Source organism: Photinus pyralis, unplaced genomic scaffold, assembly GCF_008802855.1.
Source record: "Photinus pyralis isolate 1611_PpyrPB1 unplaced genomic scaffold, Ppyr1.3 Ppyr1.4_LG5, whole genome shotgun sequence".
Taxonomy (NCBI): Eukaryota; Metazoa; Arthropoda; class Insecta; order Coleoptera; family Lampyridae; genus Photinus; species Photinus pyralis.
Genome location: NW_022170596.1, coordinates 18,378,865 through 18,398,520, shown reverse-complemented (window position 1 = coordinate 18,398,520; position 19,656 = coordinate 18,378,865). Strand labels below are relative to the sequence as shown.

General features: G+C 41.2%; 2 protein-coding genes across 6 annotated transcripts in view; one reads left to right on the top strand and one right to left on the bottom strand.

Moving 5' to 3' along the window:
- LOC116172464 overlaps positions 1–3,745 on the top strand; it is an 80,266-nt gene extending 76,521 nt beyond the window's left edge. For 3 of the 5 annotated variants that reach the window (XM_031489682.1, XM_031489681.1, XM_031489683.1), the window contains 7 exons: positions 636–798; positions 847–1,414; positions 1,460–1,801; positions 1,847–1,999; positions 2,047–2,167; positions 2,232–2,721; positions 3,243–3,745. In XM_031489682.1, the coding sequence (XP_031345542.1) occupies positions 636–798; positions 847–1,414; positions 1,460–1,801; positions 1,847–1,999; positions 2,047–2,167; positions 2,232–2,721; positions 3,243–3,379 (1,974 nt within the window). In that variant the 3' untranslated portion in view covers positions 3,380–3,745. Of the gene's footprint in view, positions 1–635; positions 799–846; positions 1,415–1,459; positions 1,802–1,846; positions 2,000–2,046; positions 2,172–2,231; positions 2,722–3,242 lie in introns of those variants that run through there. The other 2 variants (XM_031489685.1, XM_031489684.1) reach the window with 2 other exon arrangements.
- A 4,668-nt stretch (positions 3,746–8,413) lies between these two features.
- LOC116172466 (xenotropic and polytropic retrovirus receptor 1 homolog) lies at positions 8,414–19,656 on the bottom strand. Its single transcript, XM_031489686.1, has 5 exons — positions 18,958–19,656; positions 18,527–18,897; positions 18,328–18,475; positions 16,043–16,407; positions 8,414–9,485 (listed from the first exon to the last, which is right to left on the bottom strand). The coding sequence occupies exons 1-5, from the start codon at positions 19,025–19,027 to the stop codon at positions 9,075–9,077; spliced, it is 1,365 nt and encodes a 454-aa protein (XP_031345546.1). The 5' UTR covers positions 19,028–19,656; the 3' UTR covers positions 8,414–9,074.

Here is a 19,656-nt window from a genome sequence, read left to right as displayed (position 1 = left end):
TGATTGCCAATACCAACAAAGGTTACACATTAAGAGGTACAAGTGATTGAATCCAGTAAGTACATAAGTAAAGGGTTACAATCTGCATTCAAGTTACACACATTTATAGATTAATTGAATAAAGCAAATACCTCACCTGATATAAAAAGCAAAAGCACACAGCAATGATTAAGGTATAACAAAATATTTCAAGATAAGCCGTACTTTACACTTAAGCCGGTTACAAGAAAAAGACCATGAACACACATGTTAAATCGTATTTATTGACTATCCCAAGCGACGCGGTAACTTGATCTCCTAACACCCCTAAAAACCACCCGAAAACCGCCCATTCCCTGCATTTCACGCATTTCTAGGAAAAAAAAACTGGACTGCAGGTGTTCGAAATGGTAAACACATGTGGTCTTCCGAGAAATTCCATCGGTCTTATCTTCGCTCTCTTTCCCTTTTCTGTAATCCCCCCACATTTCGGTTGGAAGCTTGTGTAACTAACATGATTGTCAAGAGAGGGATAATAAAATAAAATAAAATAAAATAAAAAAAAATGATGTATAGAGTGCTTCGTATCGACAATCATATTCACAGGACGTTGCTAAGGTTGGGGCATCTCAGAATATACCTAGCATTGTTTTCAGGGCAAGATACTGACGAACAGTGACCGCGTTTGGATTACCTCAGGAGATGGGATGACGTGTTTACTTCTTGAAAATATAACAACGCACGACAGTGGAAAATATGGAGTCCGTGTCGAGAATAGTTACGGTTCCGATATCCTGTACGCATCACTTTCTGTCGAAGGTACCGTCAAACTTAACACTCACCCTACTAAATCATTCGTTTATCTAGGACCTCCAGATCCGCCACAAGGCAAACCCAATGTTGTCGCAGAGGCAGATTGTGCAGTGATAACGTGGAGTAGTTCGCCGTACGACGGCGGTAGCATTATCACTGGTTACGCGCTCGAGTACAATAAAAATGGGGACAATGATTGGATTACGGCAGCAGACAATTGTCATACCTTTAATTATACTCTGAATGGACTTGAATCGGATTCGTGGTACACGTTCCGTGTACGTGCAATCAACGTTCATGGTCCAAGCCTACCCAGCCCAATATCGGATCAAATTCGATCAGTTGATACTGCAGTTGTTGCATTCGAACCTCACACGCTCTTCCATTCCACTTACGAGATTTTAGAAGAAATTGGAAAAGGAAGATATGGTGTCGTTCACAAAGTTGCTCATAAAACAACCGGTTGTCACTCGGCAGCGAAAATTGTACGTTGCAGAACAGCCAAAGATAAGAAAAAGGTTCAAGATGAGATCGACATTATGAATTTAATTCGACATCCCAAACTACTTCAACTTTTAGCAGCGTACCAAAGTCAAAGAGAGATGGTATTACTGATGGAATAGTAAGTGACTTTCGAGTTTAAGGACCACTTTAAAGTCGTTTGTAGCATTTCAGGGGGTGAGCTTTTTGAGCGAGTTGTAGCTGACGACTTCACCCTCACAGAACGCGACTGTATACTATTCATGCGGCAAATTTGCGAAGGCGTCGCTTATATGCACCAACAAAACATCGTACATCTAGACTTGAAACCCGAAAACATCATGTGCAGCACGAGAACATCGCACGAGATTAAGATAATCGATTTCGGACTGGCGCAAAGACTGAATCCTCAAATTCCGATTCGAGTCCTATTTGGAACTCCGGAATTTGTCTCGCCCGAAATCATAAATTATGAGCCGATCGGAACGAATTCTGACATGTGGTCTATTGGGATCATTTGCTACGTTCTGTAAGTGCCATTGTGTTGCTGAAATTCGCTCAAGACCTTTTCCAGGTTATCTGGACTATCGCCGTTTATGGGCGACAATGACGCGGAAACGTTCGCCAACATCACGAGGGCCGACTACGACTTTAACGACGAAGCTTTTGATACCGTCAGTCAAAATGCCAGAGATTTTATTGGGGCCTTACTTGTGAAAAAGAAAGAGTGAGTAACTGATCCCGCCGTTCGTTTTTAGTTGAATGTTTGTTTAGAAATCGACTGTCGGCTGAAGAGTGTCTTAAGCACACTTGGTTAGATCCGGAAAGGCATCAAACGACTGTAGTTCTCTGCAAAGAAAAGTTGAAGAAGTTTATCATCAGAAGAAAGTGGCAAGTGAGTATAGCGAGTTGTGGTGTTCCGCTTAGTTTTTCGCATGCGTGTGCTTTTGCATTAACAGAAAACTGGCAACGCGATTCGTGCTGTTGGTAGAATGACGAACTTGTACGTAAACCGACGCAATTCTTCCTCGCAAGTTATCGCCGACGTCAGGAAGGCCAACATGACGTCAAAATCGCTAAGTTTAGACAGCGAAAAATCCAGTTACAAATACAACGACAGTGAAGATTTACACGATTTAATTGTGAGAGATGTACATAGCTTTGTCGAAGATTCAAATCTTGCCGAAAACGATGCGAATGGCGTTGATGAAGTTGATAATGCGGAATTTGACGCGGAGGAACTTGGCAATGCCAATGACGATGATATCCAGCCATCGATTGTAAATGATGAAGTAACAGAAACTGAGAGAAACATCACCAAGGATATTAACTCAAATAACCAGACTTTAAGTGATAGCTGGAAGATAAGACATAATGGAAAATCCCAGCTTAATAGCGTGCATGATAAATGCTGTCAGTTTGAAACACAAGTTAGTGAAGGCAAAAAAGGTAAGTGCGCTAGACGCTATAGGAGATTGTAAGTATTGGTTGTTTTAAACTCGGTTCGCTCTGCGTTTTGCTGCTCGCAATGACGAATCCCCTACTACTTGCATGAATTCTTCATTGGTATGTACCGAGTGGCCAAATAAGAATGACACAGTAACAAAAGAGAATCGACATTCGTTTTCTAGACACATGGAGATATTTCTATACAAAAGTAAATATACAGATTAGAGAACCTAGTCAAAGTCTACTACGTTGAAGCGCCATCTAGCGTCTATGAATAACTGTAATTAATATGATAATTCAAGCACGTGCTTGAAACATCTGGTGTATTGACTTTTAAAGAAACCCAAGTTTTTTTTAATGTATGAAAGAGAAAAAAGATTTAGCAATTTTTTCATCAAAACACTCCCTCCTCTTATACCTATTGCAATATTCTGATTTTCCATTTTTGGGAAAAGTGCCCTTTTTATTTAGCCACCCGGTACTTACAACGAAAAAAACTGACCCCTTTTTTGAAATTACAGGAAAACTACAAACTACGACGAACGGCTTAAGAAGTAAGACTGCCTCGACCTCTGTAGCAAGCATGGTACAGAAATTTGACTTGCTAGGAAAATCATCCCCGTACAATACAACTCCAAAAATTGTGTTACCAAAATAATCGAATTATTTTCGTACTCGTAATTGTGATAAAAGCAAAAGCTCAGATTTAATTAAAAAAAAGGAGATTAAAATCTGCATAATAAGTATATATTGTATATTTTTTGTGTTGTAGAACTTTATTTTGTTTATCAATTTTAATGCCGTTTGAGGTAGGATTTTCTATGAAAAATCGTGTAAAAAATAATGCAATGAGTTTACTAAATTTGTTAAACTTGTAATTTATTAGTTTTTAATATGGGAGCCTACTGCTATTTTAGTAGCTCATATATTTGCGAGACTGCATCAATAAATGTGAACTGCATTAGGAACTAATGTATCGAATTTTTATGTATAATATGTAACCTAAATATAGCATTGCAGTAAACATTGTTTTTGGTACTTACCTTGTTTTTAGTTCAGGAGGCAGCGACATTTTTTTTGCACTCATTTCTACCAAGCTGATATTCTACCATTTTATTATTATTATTATTATGGTCGGTGTATCTTGTGAGAACTCAGGTCTAGCAGCGACATTTTTTTTGCACTCATTTCTACCAAGCTGATATTCTACCATTTTATTATTATTATTATTATTATTATTATTATGGTCTGTGTATCTTGTGAGAACTCAGGTCTAGCCTGGTTTAACTAATCGCACGGATTAAAATCAAGTAACGATTAGTGTCTGTGTCTGGTGAAGTTATGTAGGGTTTATTATTATTAACACTATACTTCATTCATTTAAGAAGGTAGTAGATGGCGTTGTCTTTGAAGATAAGCACACACAGGAAAAATATAAAACGGCACCAAATTATTGTAAAGTAGAAATATCCAGCACTGCAAACAGAAATAAATGTTTGACATTAACAGTTAATGAAACTTCCAACAGTTTAGATGGCAACAGAAACTACCAGCTTGCAAAATTCGCCACTCGTTTTATGTTCAGCGTAATACTGACTTGTGTTTTAACCAATCACACTGAAGGTCAAAGCTTCCCTATGCTTCACTACCTTCTTAAAATGAATACAGTATAGAGGCGCTAGTATAATTTACAAATGGCGTGTGCAGGTAGTAGCGGTTTGTAAACATCTGGTTATTCTTGCAATTTTTTAAGTGAAATTGTACTAATTTGAAATGTGACTTTTTAAACTACCTATCCCTGCTCTTTAAGAATGTAATGATCTTAACCCAACCCCAGCCTCGAAGCGAACATGACAGATTTCAGACCAAAGTGGCAACGTTGCAATCCCAGTATAAAAACACAGTTCCCGCTTAAATTTAAAACAAAAGATTGGCACATGATCGGATCGTCTAAGGTAGGACCCCCTTACGTTACACGAAGATAATGCAATGACTCGGGACTCAGTTCGGGCAGGAACTCTCAAATAAAATGCTGTAATGTCTGCGAGTTCATTTATTATAAACTTATTCTGAAAACCCGGGAATTTGGATGTGCCTCTTAACACTCCCCTCACATTGGTCACGTAACGACACGAAACTGAAGACGGTTAAGAGATGGGTCGCCGCCCATAGGTAGAGCGATCTTGGGTTACAGATACTTCGCCCCTAAAGTTAAAGTTCGCGGGCCCTCGGATCCTTGTGTGCCTTAGCTCTAGAATACATTTCTATTCTAGCGTCCGAGCGAATACAACTCAGAATGCAATACTTCCGCCACCAACAAGCTCTAATAATCAACAGGTGACGCAAAGCCAAAATCCAAAACATCCCCCGAAAATTTCAAAAAAATTATCAAGTGGTGATGGCGGTGGCTCATGTCCCTAGAATTTCCAACTACTTGATTGGTTACATCCGACGTTGAAATATACAGGGTATTTGAAGGGATATAGACATCTCAAGATGTAGGTAATTACATTGATTGCAAATAAAAAATAAAAACTACAGTTGATTACTTTTGGCCCCTTTGGCGATCTTATACCACCAATAGTAATTACAATGTGCTGCTGCTGCCAAGGGCCACCAGAGCCCGGAGGTCTCGTTATAAAGGTTGCCGCGCACTTGTCCGTTCGGTTCCGTCACGTTACGGACCTTTAAAAAACGTCCAACATAAAATACATTGAATTAAATTAAACGTCTCTGCGCACATTGGCACTACCTACAGTACTTCATTAAGGTAACAGACTCGTCTGCCATTCTCTAGCCCACTGACAGTCCAAATCTGTGCACAGAAAAACTGTTTAATGATTAGACGCATCGGGCGCAAGACACGCCACTGAAAGTGAGACCAATAATAAAACCGCAAATTTTACCGGTATTAGAGTTACAGCCAAAGCTATCAAATGTCATCTACTTTGTTTATAATCATTAGAGGAATGAAGTAACAAAGTTTATATTGTTTAAAAATGATTTTTAATAATCCAAATTAATAAATTTTTTCATAACCCTATTGTTGCTTGGTATGGAAGGGGATGATGGCACACAACTCATAAAAATCGAACCAAAACACGAAGAAGTAATCCATTCCTCTTTTCAGGAACACGTTTTGGTAAGCAACGAAGCTTTAGTCGCTATAAAGAACGAAATGACCGTTAGTGCACAGTGTTCCGATTCCCTTTCTATTGAAGAAGTACAACAGCCTGACTGCAAATGGAATACTAAATCTTATAAATGTAACTTAAGTACAAATAGAAAATTGCAGTTTAAGCAACCCCATTTAAGGCATAGAGCTTCTAAACAGTTTAAATGTGCAAGTTGTTCTTACAGAACAAATAGAAAAGACAACTTTCAAAGGCACCTTTTAACCTGTAAAAACGGGTGTAAAACAGATTTTAAATGTGGTAATTGTAATTATCAAACAAATTATAAATCCTATCTTAAACGACACCTTTTAAGACATGTTTCTAGAGTTTTTAATTGTGCTAATTGTGATTATGTGACAAATGTTAAAAAGGACATCCAACAACACTTATTAAAACATAAAGTCTCTAAAGATTTTAAATGTATTTATTGTGATTATGGTACAAATTATAAATACTCCTTCAAAATACATCTTTTAAAACATTGTGTTTCTAAGGATTTTAAATGTGCTAATTGTGACTATAAGACAAATAGTAAATCCTATCTTAAACAACACCTTCTAAACCATAAAGTTTCTAAGGACTTTAAATGTGATAATTGTGATTATGGGTCAAATGATAAACGCCTCTTCAAACGACACATTTTAAAACATAACGTTTCTAAGGATTTTAAATGTACCGATTGCGATTTTGAGACAAACATTAAATCCTCTTTAAAAGCGCACATTTTGATACACAAAGTTTCCAAAGATTTTAAATGTGTTAATTGTGATTATGGGACGAATAATAAACACCTCTTTAACCGGCATATTTTAACACATAAAGAGCGAAATAAAGAGTTTAAATGTGGTAATTGTGATTACAGCACAAATAATAAGTACTACCTCAAAAATCATCTTTTAAAACATAAAGTTTCTAAAGACTTTAATTGTGCTACTTGTGATTACGGCACAAATAATAAATACCACTTTAAACAGCACCTCTTGAGACATAATGATTCTAAAAATTATAAATGTGCTAATTGCGATTATGGTACAAATGATAAGTACTACTTAAAAATACACCTTTTAAAACATAGTGTTTCTAAGGATTTTAAATGTGCTATTTGTGACTACGAGACAAATAGTAAATCATACCTTAAACAACACCTTTTAAAACATGAAGTGTCTAAGCAGTTTAAATGTACTAATTGTAATTATGGGACAAATAATAAACGCCTCTTCAAACGACACCTTTTAAAGCATAACATGTCAAAGGATTTTAAATGTACTGATTGCGATTATAAAACAAACATTAAATCCTCTCTTATGGCGCACATTTTAATACATAAAGTCTCCAAAGATTTTAAATGTGCTACTTGTGATTATGGAACAAATAATAAACACCTCTTCAAACGACATCTTTTAAAGCATAAAGTTGCGAAGGATTTTAAATGCGGCACTTGTGATTATGGGACAAATGACAAAACGTACTTCCAACTGCACCTTTTAAAACACAAAGTGTCTAAGGATTTTAAATGAGCCAATTGTGGTTTTGCAACAAATGATAAAAAGTACTTCAAAAAACACCTTTTAAAACATTTGTAAAATTTGTAATCTTTAAGGCCACGTGATAAAAATTTTTAACGCTATGTTAAAGGTTTTGTGGTATTATGACGGTTATCATATAGGTACCATTAACTTGTTCTAAATGTTGGTGTGGCAAAATTCTGACTTTAAACTCAGAATTCTGACTTCGAACTCCGAATTCTAACATTAAACTCAGAATTCTGACTTTAAACTTAGAATTCTAACTTCAAACTCATAATTCTGACTTTAAACTCAGAATTCTGACTTTAAACTCATGTGACCTCAAAGTAAAAATTCTGAGTTTAAAGTCAGAATTCTAAGTTTAAAGTTAGAATTCTGAATTTCAAGATAGAATTCAAAGTTTAAAGTTAGGATTCTAACTTAAAACTCAGTTTAAACTCCAAATTCTGACATCAAAGGTTAGAATTCCGAGTTTAAAGTCAGAATTCTGTGACCTCAAAGTTAAAATTCTGAGTTTAAAGTCAGAATTCTGAGTTTAATGTTAGAATTCCGAGTTTAAAGTCAGAATTCTGCGTTTAAAGTTAGAATTCTGAATTTCAAGATAGAATTCAAAGTTTAAAGTTAGAATTCTAACTTAAAACTCAGTTTAAACTCCAAATTCTGAGATCAAAGATTAGAATTGCGAGTTTAAAGTCAGAATTCTGACTTTAAACTCAACCTCAAAGTTAACATTCTGAGTTTAAAGTCAGAATTCTGAGTTTAATGTTAGAATTCAGAGTTTAAAGTCAGAATTCTGCGTTTAAAATTAGAATTCTGAATTGTAGTTATTTTTTTTTTATAGATGGCTCTTCTATGCCTTCGTACATATCCAACTTGTATCTAAAGGTTTTGTTAGTACCTATATGTTTAACCGAGTTAGCTGGATAGGTAGTTGTAGATGGTTTAGTGAACGTTTGCCATTGCACATAGCAATATCTATAAATGATAACATGCGGCAAGTATACTATTTATTGATAAAATGGAGAATTGTATAAACTATCACAGAACTATCATCATAAGATATCAAGTGGAAAATGAGTAACAGTTAAATAGAGAAGAAATATAAAAAATAGTCGCGATTTCTAATCAGACACTTCCCTATTTGCTATTACCTTGCGTAACGCCTACAATAATACACAAAGGCACAAAAATTAAAACTATAAGTAAATAATTAAACGTAGTTCCATAGGCCACTTGGAGTAAGCACAGATAAATGGGAATTTTATCTGTGGAGTAAGCATCTGAACTCAAAATTCTCTGATAGCTAACACAAACTGCTAAAATTTTGGGAAATTGAACTGAGGAACTTTTTCTTCTTTGTGGCTCAACTTCAAACTTGACGACACTGGATAAAAAAATGACTAATTTCTACTTTCATATATGCTAATACAACAATTAAAGTACATTAATTCAATAAAAAATGTTAATATTACAACAATATTTACGATTGGTAATAACAAATTATGTAAATAATGTTGGGCTATTGCTACATCCTCACAGTGTGCCTAATCAATGGCAGAATTGGTAATAACCTGGTAAGACAGTGTTGCCTTCTTAAAAAAAAAACGGATAAAATGAAATAAAATTTAATCAGTCCACTTCTAATTGCATTTCAAACGTGTATAAGTGAGATCGGACTACCCGAACTTTTCGGCGATTGCAAAGTCATAAGGCTATCTTCGTATATTAATATCTTCTTATCCTCCTTCCTCTTGAACTGCTTCCTCTTCCCCCTATTTATCACGCCGTCGTCTTCGTCCATCATCCGTATTATTTGAATTTGATCGGACGAATCGAGAGGGGCGACCGATATGTCGCGTACCGCTCTGAATTTACCGCAATTGTTTAGGTGCTCGTTTTCCAATCGGAAGAAGTTCCATACGAAGCGACGAAAGACCTCGAGCGGCGACAATATTGATGTCATCAGGTCGGAACTGACGTATTGCATTTCGGTTAAATACAGCGATAGCGCCCATACGAATCGAAGGACAAAGTCTTCGATGATCGCGAAGTAGTAAAAGAACTGAAAAAGGATTTTTGCGTGATAAGGCCCTATGCATTTAATAAGTGTTGAAAATCACTTGAATGTCTATAGATGGCGCTTTACTCTTTTGTTAGTACAGTGAGTTTTTAGAGACAGGCATACGTGCATTGTGTGTTGCCTACTTCCAATTTGAATTTTCGATGCAACATGGCGCCTAGGCTCCTATAGTCAGCACTGTAAAAAATGGCGCAACTTATTTAGCTTGAAGTTTTTTTTTCAATTTTGCAGCAACACTACTTATGGATACCAGCTAAAAATATATTCCAACGAAGGAAGTTGTTCTAGACCGCCCCCCCCTCTTCCCCCCGGACAACGATCATTTTCGTGTTTCGACATAAAAACGCAAACAGTGAGTAACTATAACGGCATCTAGGTACACCAAACAGTTTTCCATAACAGCCCCCTGAGCATTAATTCTATTACAGGCGCTCAAAAGTCGCAGGAGCGTTGCATAACGCAAACCGCATTACCTTAAACTGCCATAAACAGGAACCAACACTGAACGCAGTATTTTCTCGATGAGGTTCGAGTCCCATATGCCAGTAACCACTCTTCTTATCCAACATTGAAAACCATTCAGTTCCGGTAAGAGTATCTAAAGTATCATTCTTGGTAACGATTAACCTTCTTGGTAATTCAATTGTCGATAATGTACGCAAAATCGTATGGACTCCTCTTCCTTTTTCACCAAAACCACAGGTGACGTTACAATGATCTTCTTAGCTTCATCCCATTTAATTCATGGTGGTTTTCTGGGGTTTCGTTTAATCAGTTGTGCAGCGTCAGTGGTCTTATGGACCGCAATGTTAATATTTACCCATTAGCTCTTTTTCTGACGAAAACACATCTTGCATCAAACTACAAATTCATGAAAAAAAGTATCACTTTGAAAAGCCCGTGCGGTTAGGCACCCATCGGGCGCGTCCCCAGGTGGCGGATAGGGGAACGCCCACGCAAGCCCTGAATGATCGTAAGGTGACAAGTGTCTCTGTGTGGGTAGTAGCGATTATAAGTTGCTCGTCGGAGCTGAAACCCAGACTGGCAGCAACGAAGGTCGCTACCGCGGACCAACCTCCCAAGTCAAGGTGTTAGCTACCGTGCTGAGGACTGCGTGACACTGGGGTGCAGTGTCGATAACGGTGCCCCTCGGATACCGGGCGACCTCCGAGTGGTATTGTAGCCAAGCCCTGCGCAAGCGGCTCTGCGCAGGTGATACCGCTCTTCCGCATTACTCGTGGGAACAATATGGATACAAGAAAACATAATTTTCCTTTACAGGGCTCCTCGTCAGGGGGGACCAATGAACCAGGGCCACAACAGGGGTCCTGTGTAGGGGCAGGCTCCTCGAAAGAGGGGACAGCCCCAAAGCAGGGCTCCACCCAAGGACCTGGACCAGCTCCGTCCCGTAAGAAGAACAGGACGGGGGCGCAAAAGGCGTTGGCCAGGAAGCGGCGGCTCGAGGGTAAAACCCCGGGTCAGGTGCTAAAATCGAAGGTTGCGGCTGGGTCGGTGGCTCAGGAAGGCGAACCGACGTCTGGGACCAAGCGTCTCAGATCGGAGGGTAGCACTCCAGGGTCTGGCTCGGTGCAACCTCAAAAGAAGTCCAAAGGTCCTGGGGCACCCACGGGTGCACCGCGGACCTATGGGCAAGTCGCTGCGGCGGGCCTCAAGGTGGCTATCCTACCGGTGTCGTACCCGGAGGTGGACCTCACTGAGGCTCAGTCGAGGTGCATTATGGCTGCACTAAATGTGGCTGTAGACGACTTGGAGGTCGGGCCTTTTCCGAGGCTGGCCGGGTTCCGCTGGAACTCGCATGGGGTCGTTGTGGCTGAGTGCGAGGACCAGTGGACTCTGGACTGGCTGGAGAGGACCGTCTCTCTAATCAAGCCTTGGGAAGGTGCGTCTCTGAAAGTACAGAGGCACGTCCCAAAGGTGGTAAAGGTGATGGCAGTGTTGCACGGGCTCCCGGATGACACGGCCATCATTTTAAAGCGCCTCCATAGGCAAAATCCTGGGCTCAGGACGAACTTATGGAGGACGTTCTTTCGCAGGGAGGAGCCTGGTAGGGTGCTTCTCGCATTTGGTGTGGATGAGGCATCCTACAGGGCACTCCAGCGGCAGAACCTTAAGGCGCACGCGGGGGTCTCCCACGTCACTTTCGTGACGAAGGCGAGTGCTCCGGCTGCGCAAGCAAAGGGAGAGGGCTCCGCCGGAGCAGCGGGACCCAGTTCCGCTGCAATGGAGGGGGTCCAACCCTTAGGTGGAGACCTCGAGGCGTTGGAATTAGAATTGGCGCCCTCGCAGGTCGAACAAGATGTCGACGAGCTGTTGGCTCGTGTGGCGGTCCTTGGCTCCGAGATGGGGTCAGAGCCGTCGGCATCTTTAGAGGAGGGGGAGCCTAAGTACATCGGTGATGGACAAGGTAACCTTCTTACAGAGCAATTTGCAACACAGTAAGGGGGCGACCTGCTTAATAGGCCGCCAACTTTCTGTAAGGCAGACAGGCGTTTGCCTCATACAAGAACCTTGGGTTTACAAGGGACGAGTAAGAGGCTTAAGTCAGGTTGAGGGCTCACTTTATTATAAGAGGGACAGTCAACTGAGTACCAGGACTTGCATATATGTCGACAGACGCATCGAGTCTTATTTAATGGCTGATTTCTGTTTTAGGGATCTTGTGGCTCTAAGACTTCAGCTGAAAGATGGAAAGGGACGGAGCAGGCAATTAGTAGTCTGCTCAGCGTATCTACCATATGACTCGGAAGAAGCTCCACCTCCCAGGGAGCTAGCTGAGTTGATAGAGCACTGTCGGAGTGAAAGGCTCCCTCTTGTGGTTGGCTGTGATGCAAATGCACATCACGTTGTGTGGGGCAGCACGGACACGAACTCGAGGGGCGAACACGTTCTGGAGTACTTGCAGACAACTGATTTGAATGTTTTAAATCAGGGAGAAACCCCCACCTTCGTTACGTCGCGGAGGCAGGAGGTCATTGATCTAACGTTGGGCTCTTTCTCTATAGCTCACATGATCTCAAACTGGAGAGTGTCTGATGAACCGTCTCTTTCGGATCACAGGCACATTCTTTTCCAACTAAACCTGTCATTCAATGGTGGGCCCTGTAGGTTTCGGAATCCCCGAACCACCAACTGGGACTGCTATGTTGAAAAACTGACAGAACGGTTGGATAAACCACCTTTGCTCTGCCGGAAAGCAGGGCAGGTGGAAGAGGCGGCGGCAATGATAAGCGACGCTATAACGGCGTCGTTTGAAGACAGCTGCAAGCTGCGAACTGTTCGGGGAATGAAGAGAACACCTTGGTGGAACTCGGACCTTGAAAAAGTTCGTAAAGAGGTTCGAAGGCTCTTTAACAGGGCCATGCGTACTAAGTTACCTGCGGACTGGGAGGATCACAAACTCGCACAGCGCAGGTATAAAGACCACATTCGACGGTCTAAACGGGGATCGTGGAGGACTTTCTGTGGCAACATGGAAGGGCTTCCCGAAGTTCAAAAACTTCGTAAGATCCTTTTGAAAGATCCAGGGCAAAAAGTGGGGACGCTGAGGCTTCCATGCGGCAGATTTACATCTAACGCGGGTGAGGCCCTCACATGTCTCCTGGAAACACACTTTCCAGGCTCTGGAGACTATGTAACTTCGGAACCGCCAGAAGGTGCTACCCGGGTCGGTGCAAGGCCGATCGACTGGAGAGTAGCTGCCGGGGTTGTTACCGAGGGATCCCTGAGATGGGCTATCAATACGTTTAGCCCATTTAAGAGCGCAGGACCTGATGGGATATTTCCGGCTCTTTTGCAAAAGGGCCTGGAACCATTACTTCTGCACTTGTTGCACCTCTTTAGGGCCTCTGTGGCTTTGGGGTACATCCCCATAAGCTGGAGAAGGGTCAGAGTTGTGTATTTACCTAAGCCGGGTCGTACTAAGTACGACACAACAAAGGATTATAGGCCCATCAGTCTATCATCGTTTCTTTTAAAAGCGGTAGAAAAGCTGGTGGATGCATACATAAGAAACGGGGCGCTGGTCCTTAGACCACTACTCCCGTTTCAACACGCTTACAGAGCTGGCATGTCCACGGAGACGGCTCTTCACAGTCTCGTGTGTAGACTGGAGAGGGGAATGTCTGCTGGAGGGGTAGCTCTGGGAGCCTTTTTGGACATCGAAGGTGCGTTTAACAACACCACGTTCGATTCCATTAGTGAGGCTGCTGAAAGCTTTGGCATTGACGGGTCAATCGTAAGATGGATCCGGGCCATGCTTGGAGGCAGGGTCATCATAACCTCGATCGGAACTACGGAGATGAGCTCATCGGTCACTAGAGGATGTCCGCAGGGTGGAGTACTGTCTCCACTACTGTGGTGCCTGGTGATAGACGGGCTCCTTCGTACACTAAACGAGGATGGAGCGTATACACAGGGATACGCAGACGACCTCGCAATTGTCATTGTGGGGAAGTTTCCGAGCACCGTAAAAGAGCTCATGCAGAGGACTCTTGGACAGGTGGATAGATGGTGCAGTAGCCACGGTCTCTCTGTCAACCCGGAAAAGACCGAAATTGTTCCATTTACGAGGAGACGGAATGTGGACCTTGATGGTCTCATCCTTCGAGGACGCCAATTGTGTCTGACCAGGTCAGTTAAATATTTGGGGGTCACTATAGACTCCCGTCTGTCCTGGAAAGGGCACATTGAGCGAATTAGCAAGAAGGCCACTGCATGTCTATGGGCATGCAGGAGAGCTTTCGGCTGCACATGGGGATTAAATCCTCGACTAGTATATTGGCTTTACACTTCGGTGATAAGGCCGATAATATTGTACGGCGCACTTGTATGGTGGCCTGCAACGCGCAGGGTAACATACAAGAAGCAGCTGAGTAAGGTACAGCGACTCGCTTGTTTGGGAATCACTGGAGCCATGAAAACCACGCCAACGTTGGCTGTGGAGGCTCTTCTGGGACTTGAACCTCTACACTTATCGGTACAGGCCGAGGCCCGGAGGGCTTCCATAAGACTAAATGATTGGGGTGAGTGGAAGGATAGAGGCAGTCTCGGACACGGGCGGATCTGGGAGGAAACTCTTAGGTCCGACCCCTTCCTCGCAAGAAGGGACGTGATTCGAGCTACCCTACTTGAACCGAAGAGGTATAAAGTCATTCTCCCGAACAGGGAGCAGTGGCTGAACCCAGATCGTCCGTTCCTCAAACCTGAGGGGCTCGTGTGGTTTACCGATGGGTCCCTAACGGAAAAGGGAACGGGCATGGGTATACACGGTGACCGGCCGAGAGTAGGCATCAGCCTCTCCCTTGGCCAGCACAGTACTGTGTTTCAGGCAGAGGTGCTAGCCATCACGACCTGTGCGCAAGAAAACCTCCGTAGAGGTTATCGTAACCAGCATATATACATATGTAGTGATAGTCAGGCGGCGTTAAAGGCTCTGTCAGCTGACAGGGTCCGCTCGAATACGATGCTTGACTGTAGGCGAACCCTAGATAGATTAGGTGAGTCTAATAGGGTAAGCTTGATATGGGTGCCGGGGCACTCTGGAATAGGGGGCAACGAAAGGGCGGACGAGTTGGCTCGCGAAGGCAGTAGTGGGGTCCTTGTCGGGCCTGAGCCCACCCTTGGAATTGCTCCCTCAGTTGTCAGGGTCAGGATTAAGAACTGGGCGACCAGTCAATTCCAGGCTCAATGGCAACAGGCAGCTGGACTCAGACAGTCCAAGACCTTTTTAACAGGGCCTCTTGGCAAATCTGAGTCTTCTAAGCTTCTAAACCTAAACAGAAGTCAGATTAGGAAGATCGTCGGTGTCTTCACGGGACACTGGATGGTCAACTATCACCTGCACAATATTGGGCTTGTGGAAGACCCTGCGTGCAGGTTTTGTGGTGAGGTAGAGGAAACTACCGAGCATGTAGTCTGTTACTGTGACGCTCTGATCAGGGACAGACATAAACTCCTCGGTGACAGTTACTTGGAACCGAGGGAGGTGAGGAAACTAAGGCTAAATAGGGTCTTATCCTTCATTGAAGGGAACGGGCTCTAAGCTTTGGTTGTTTAGAGAGGGGGTTAGCACAATGGGCCGTTGATGAGCCTAAGTGCTGCCTGTAAAGGCTCCCCTGATAGAATAGAATAGAATCACTTTGAAAACTAGTTGTACAAATAACTACTGCCCCACACCTGACACCAATTGTAACTAATTTCCACGAATCTATCTTATGGCGCTTTTTCTGGTTATTTCATTTGTTAGAAGTCGTATGAAACATTCTAGAGCGTTCTAAACGACGCAGGAGCATAATTTTGATATAATATTGAGGAACTCGGTCCGGGGTAGCGCAAAGGTCACAAATTTTAGTTAGAGCGGCGGGTGCTCGGTCATGTGGACCATAAACCTCGCAACGGCAAGTCGCTTAAAAATGTAACGCTAATATGGGTAGCGCCATCTACAGATCTCAATCCGCAAAATTGTGAAATTCTCATCAAGTAACCTTTGAAAGGTGCTGCATCCTACTGTACCTACTTACCGTTGACGAATAAACGATTTCCTCCCTCAAAAGCTTGTTTTCTCCGGCACCTTTATCGAATAATCCCCAATCCATTTTGATGTCCCAAGTGTACGCGTAACAAGAGTTAAGGATGCAGGATGCGATAAATAAAAATAAAAACGGATTATCGGCGGACGACGCGTAATTCGACTGGTATACAGATCTGAGTGTCCCGAAAATAACCACGAAGAACGTGGTGGCGTACTTTCCGGCGTTAACGAGATGGGGAAACGCCTCCTTTGTATCGCGGTAACGTCGCAAGCACTGAGCGAAACGTATCCACGCCGGAATGCAGTTCACAATGGGACGAGTTATGAAATTGTGCTCCATGCATTGACTTGTATCTGAAAGCACAATCGTTATTTGGGATTTCCCAACTTAATGTCCTGATAATCACGATAACACCCAAATGACTAATAACCATCAACAACGCCCGCATCGAATTAAATTGGGCACAACTCTCAACTTTTAAGAATGTCACTCTAACCCAATGATTCAATATAGGCCAGTCTTTGGGGATCAAAGATAGGACTTACCTGGAAATAAAGGAGAGTCCGACAAGTTGAAGGAAATCGACATCGATTCCGAAGCTGAGGTAACCATTTTCCCCGTTCAAGATATGGAAATCAACGAGCAAGATCCGTCTGGCCTTGGTCAAAGATAATTTTAGTACCTAAGTGGATTAGGCCTACAGAGGAAACCACGTTAAAAAAACGCGCCGTGTATTTTACCTCTTGGGTGGTGTGGAAACAAGTATAGCATTTTAAATCGAAATTAATTGTTCATAAATTATTAACATAGATTAATTAATGGGTTAATCGATTAATTAAATAAAAGATATGCCATTATTTCGTGATAAATATTTACTAGGAACATATGTTATAGGAAACTTCCTCCTCTTTAATTTTGCGCTCTACATACTTTTTCGAAAAACGCATAGTTTTGGGGATATTTGCAAAAAAAACCGTTTTTGGGGACCATCTTGGCAAGATGGCGGCATGTTTCGGATTGTGCATTTTGTGAAATTCTCAACAAAAAAAAGTGTCTGTAGAAGGTGTCAACGGGAACCGTCCATTTCAGACCGTGTAAGTTACGAAAAATGAAAACGATATTTTCAGTTTTTTGGTGATATCTCGGTTATCAAAAATTTTTCAAAAAGTATAGTCTCAAAAAAGGGGTAACTTTTCCCCCATTTAACCTACACTGTATCTCTCACCGTTACGGAGATCCCAATGAGGTTGGGGATTTATTCAAAAAATTGTTCAATGCTCATGTGGCTGTAATATTTTGAAACCATATTTCCTTAAAACAGCAGGGGTACAATGAGGTACACTGAATTCAGAACTAGGTACATAAATTTGTTTTCAAGGTCAAATTCTCTAAACCTAAGAAATATTCTTAGAAGTCCTTGAAACAGTCTTGAAAAAACATTTCAGAAAACTTCTTGGGTCACAGAAACTTACAAATCTTTTGAGGGAGAATTTTAACAAATTTCATAGAAAAGAATCCTCTCAGATCTTCCTACAAATTTTTTAATCTTGAAAAATTTCTTAAAAATTTTCCTGGAAAACTTTTGAAAGAACTCTACTATTTAATAATTATTAATAATTATTTTGTTTAATACGTTCAGTTGGTACTTATACCTACCCACTTAAAAATAATGAAAAATAAAATCTACGCGAGCTACGCAAGTTTACTTGAAAATTCAAGAAAATTTCTTAAAAATATTTCCAGAAAAATGTTCTTTAAAATCTTCAAATTCCCCCTTTAAAAAATTCTCTTAAAAATCTTTCTAGAAAATTGGGGGGCAATTTTTGCAAGGAATTTGTTGAAATCCTTTCAAGAACATCTTAGGACTCATATTTCCAGAAAGAGTACCTTATAGAAGTTTTAAGAATTTTGCAGCTAGAACCTGTTTGGACATTGTAGAAATTAATCTTTTTTTCAGGAATCTTTTCTAGAAATGTGCTAAGGGTCTCTCTAGAGATCTTAAAAAAAGGGCTGGTTATCAATTTTTGAGACATTTAGGTTTCATAAACCTGGTCAAGTGATTTTTTTAATAAACATCATTTGATTTAGTAACTTAAATCATAAACAATTGAATATTGTTATTCATGCATAATCTCATAGTTAACTTAGGTTTGAAACTGGGGGTTGGGGTTATTCTTAAAGTATGGAAAACGTTGTTGAGGGTTGTAGTCATAATTTTGGAGTAGGGTGTTGTGGTATAAACCCTCCCCACAATAATTGCGACGAGTACTTACCATTTGCTTCCAGCCAATTACCATTGGTGACGTAGAAACAGACCAAAAAATGAAAATCGACTAGCGCATTTGCCAAGCTATTCAGTTGATCGGCCAGCCAGAAATCGGCAAAGCCCACATGAAAGAAAGGGGCGGCAAACATACGACCCTAAAGCTGACAATTAAAAACACACAATAATTACAGGTCGCGAATACGTACACATATCCTTAAGAACCAGAACCGGGCCTCATGCCGGAATACTTTAAACGGATTAAGTACAAAGACGAGCATTAAAATCGAAAGCGCCAACGGATTTAAATAAGGCGGTATGCTCAGGCTGGGACTGTACAAAAAACTTAACAGGCTCAGCGTCCAAATTACTCCGAATATCGCCGCCATTTCCATCAGGTGCTGCTCGGATAAATGGTTTCTGGGGTCCAATTCGAAGATTAGGACGTGGTTTACTCCCGACGAACGCCATCCGTACACGTTGACGCCGATTAAAAACAAAAATTCTATTATCAATAATGGTCCTCTATACAAACGGAATGCAATTTTTAAATTCTCACTCGTTCCTTCGTGGAATATCGCTAAAACAAAAAAAGTAAACTTCAATTTTGAGGTTATGGGCGAGATAAAGGGATTTTTACCGATGTGAGTCAAGGAAATTAAAATGAAATACAAGCAGGCAAACTGCCAAATTAAGTCCTTTACCGCCATAAAATTTCATAATTAAAATTGGCCAAAATTCGGCGTTACGTTCATTTTTTCAAACATGAAGAGTTCTCTCATGTAGGTAACAAGCTAACAAGGAAAGAATCTCAATTGGCCACGTACTTTCAGCCACAATTAGCGACACTGATAAGACTTCAAGGTCTTCAAAATGAAAATGAAACAATAATTTACATTGCATACTTTTAGCTTTTACGTAACCAAGTTACGATTACAGTCACCGCACCATTCGTACAAACACTAGCAAAGCTCCGGTACTTGTGGTGTATACACTAAGCACAGTCACTGAGGTCCTTACGTGCCCATTACTCAAATTCACACATTCCAATTCATTCATGGCCGAATCACCACATCAGGCTGCACCGAGAAGGTGGGAGTCAACAAGGTTTTGTACCATACCTTCATATGAGGAAGTTTTTACCGTTTTAAAGTTCTTAAAGATCCTTCCCTATTTATGAGTGTATTCTCCTATTTTAAAAAGATGAATCTTGAAATGCAAATTGCACCCCATGGCCCGATAGTGTAGGTATATTTACTTGAGCAGAACAATTTTAATATGTACATCCAATTTTTCATTGTTGGTGCCCCCATATTTACAAGTTTTTTCATTTTCAAAA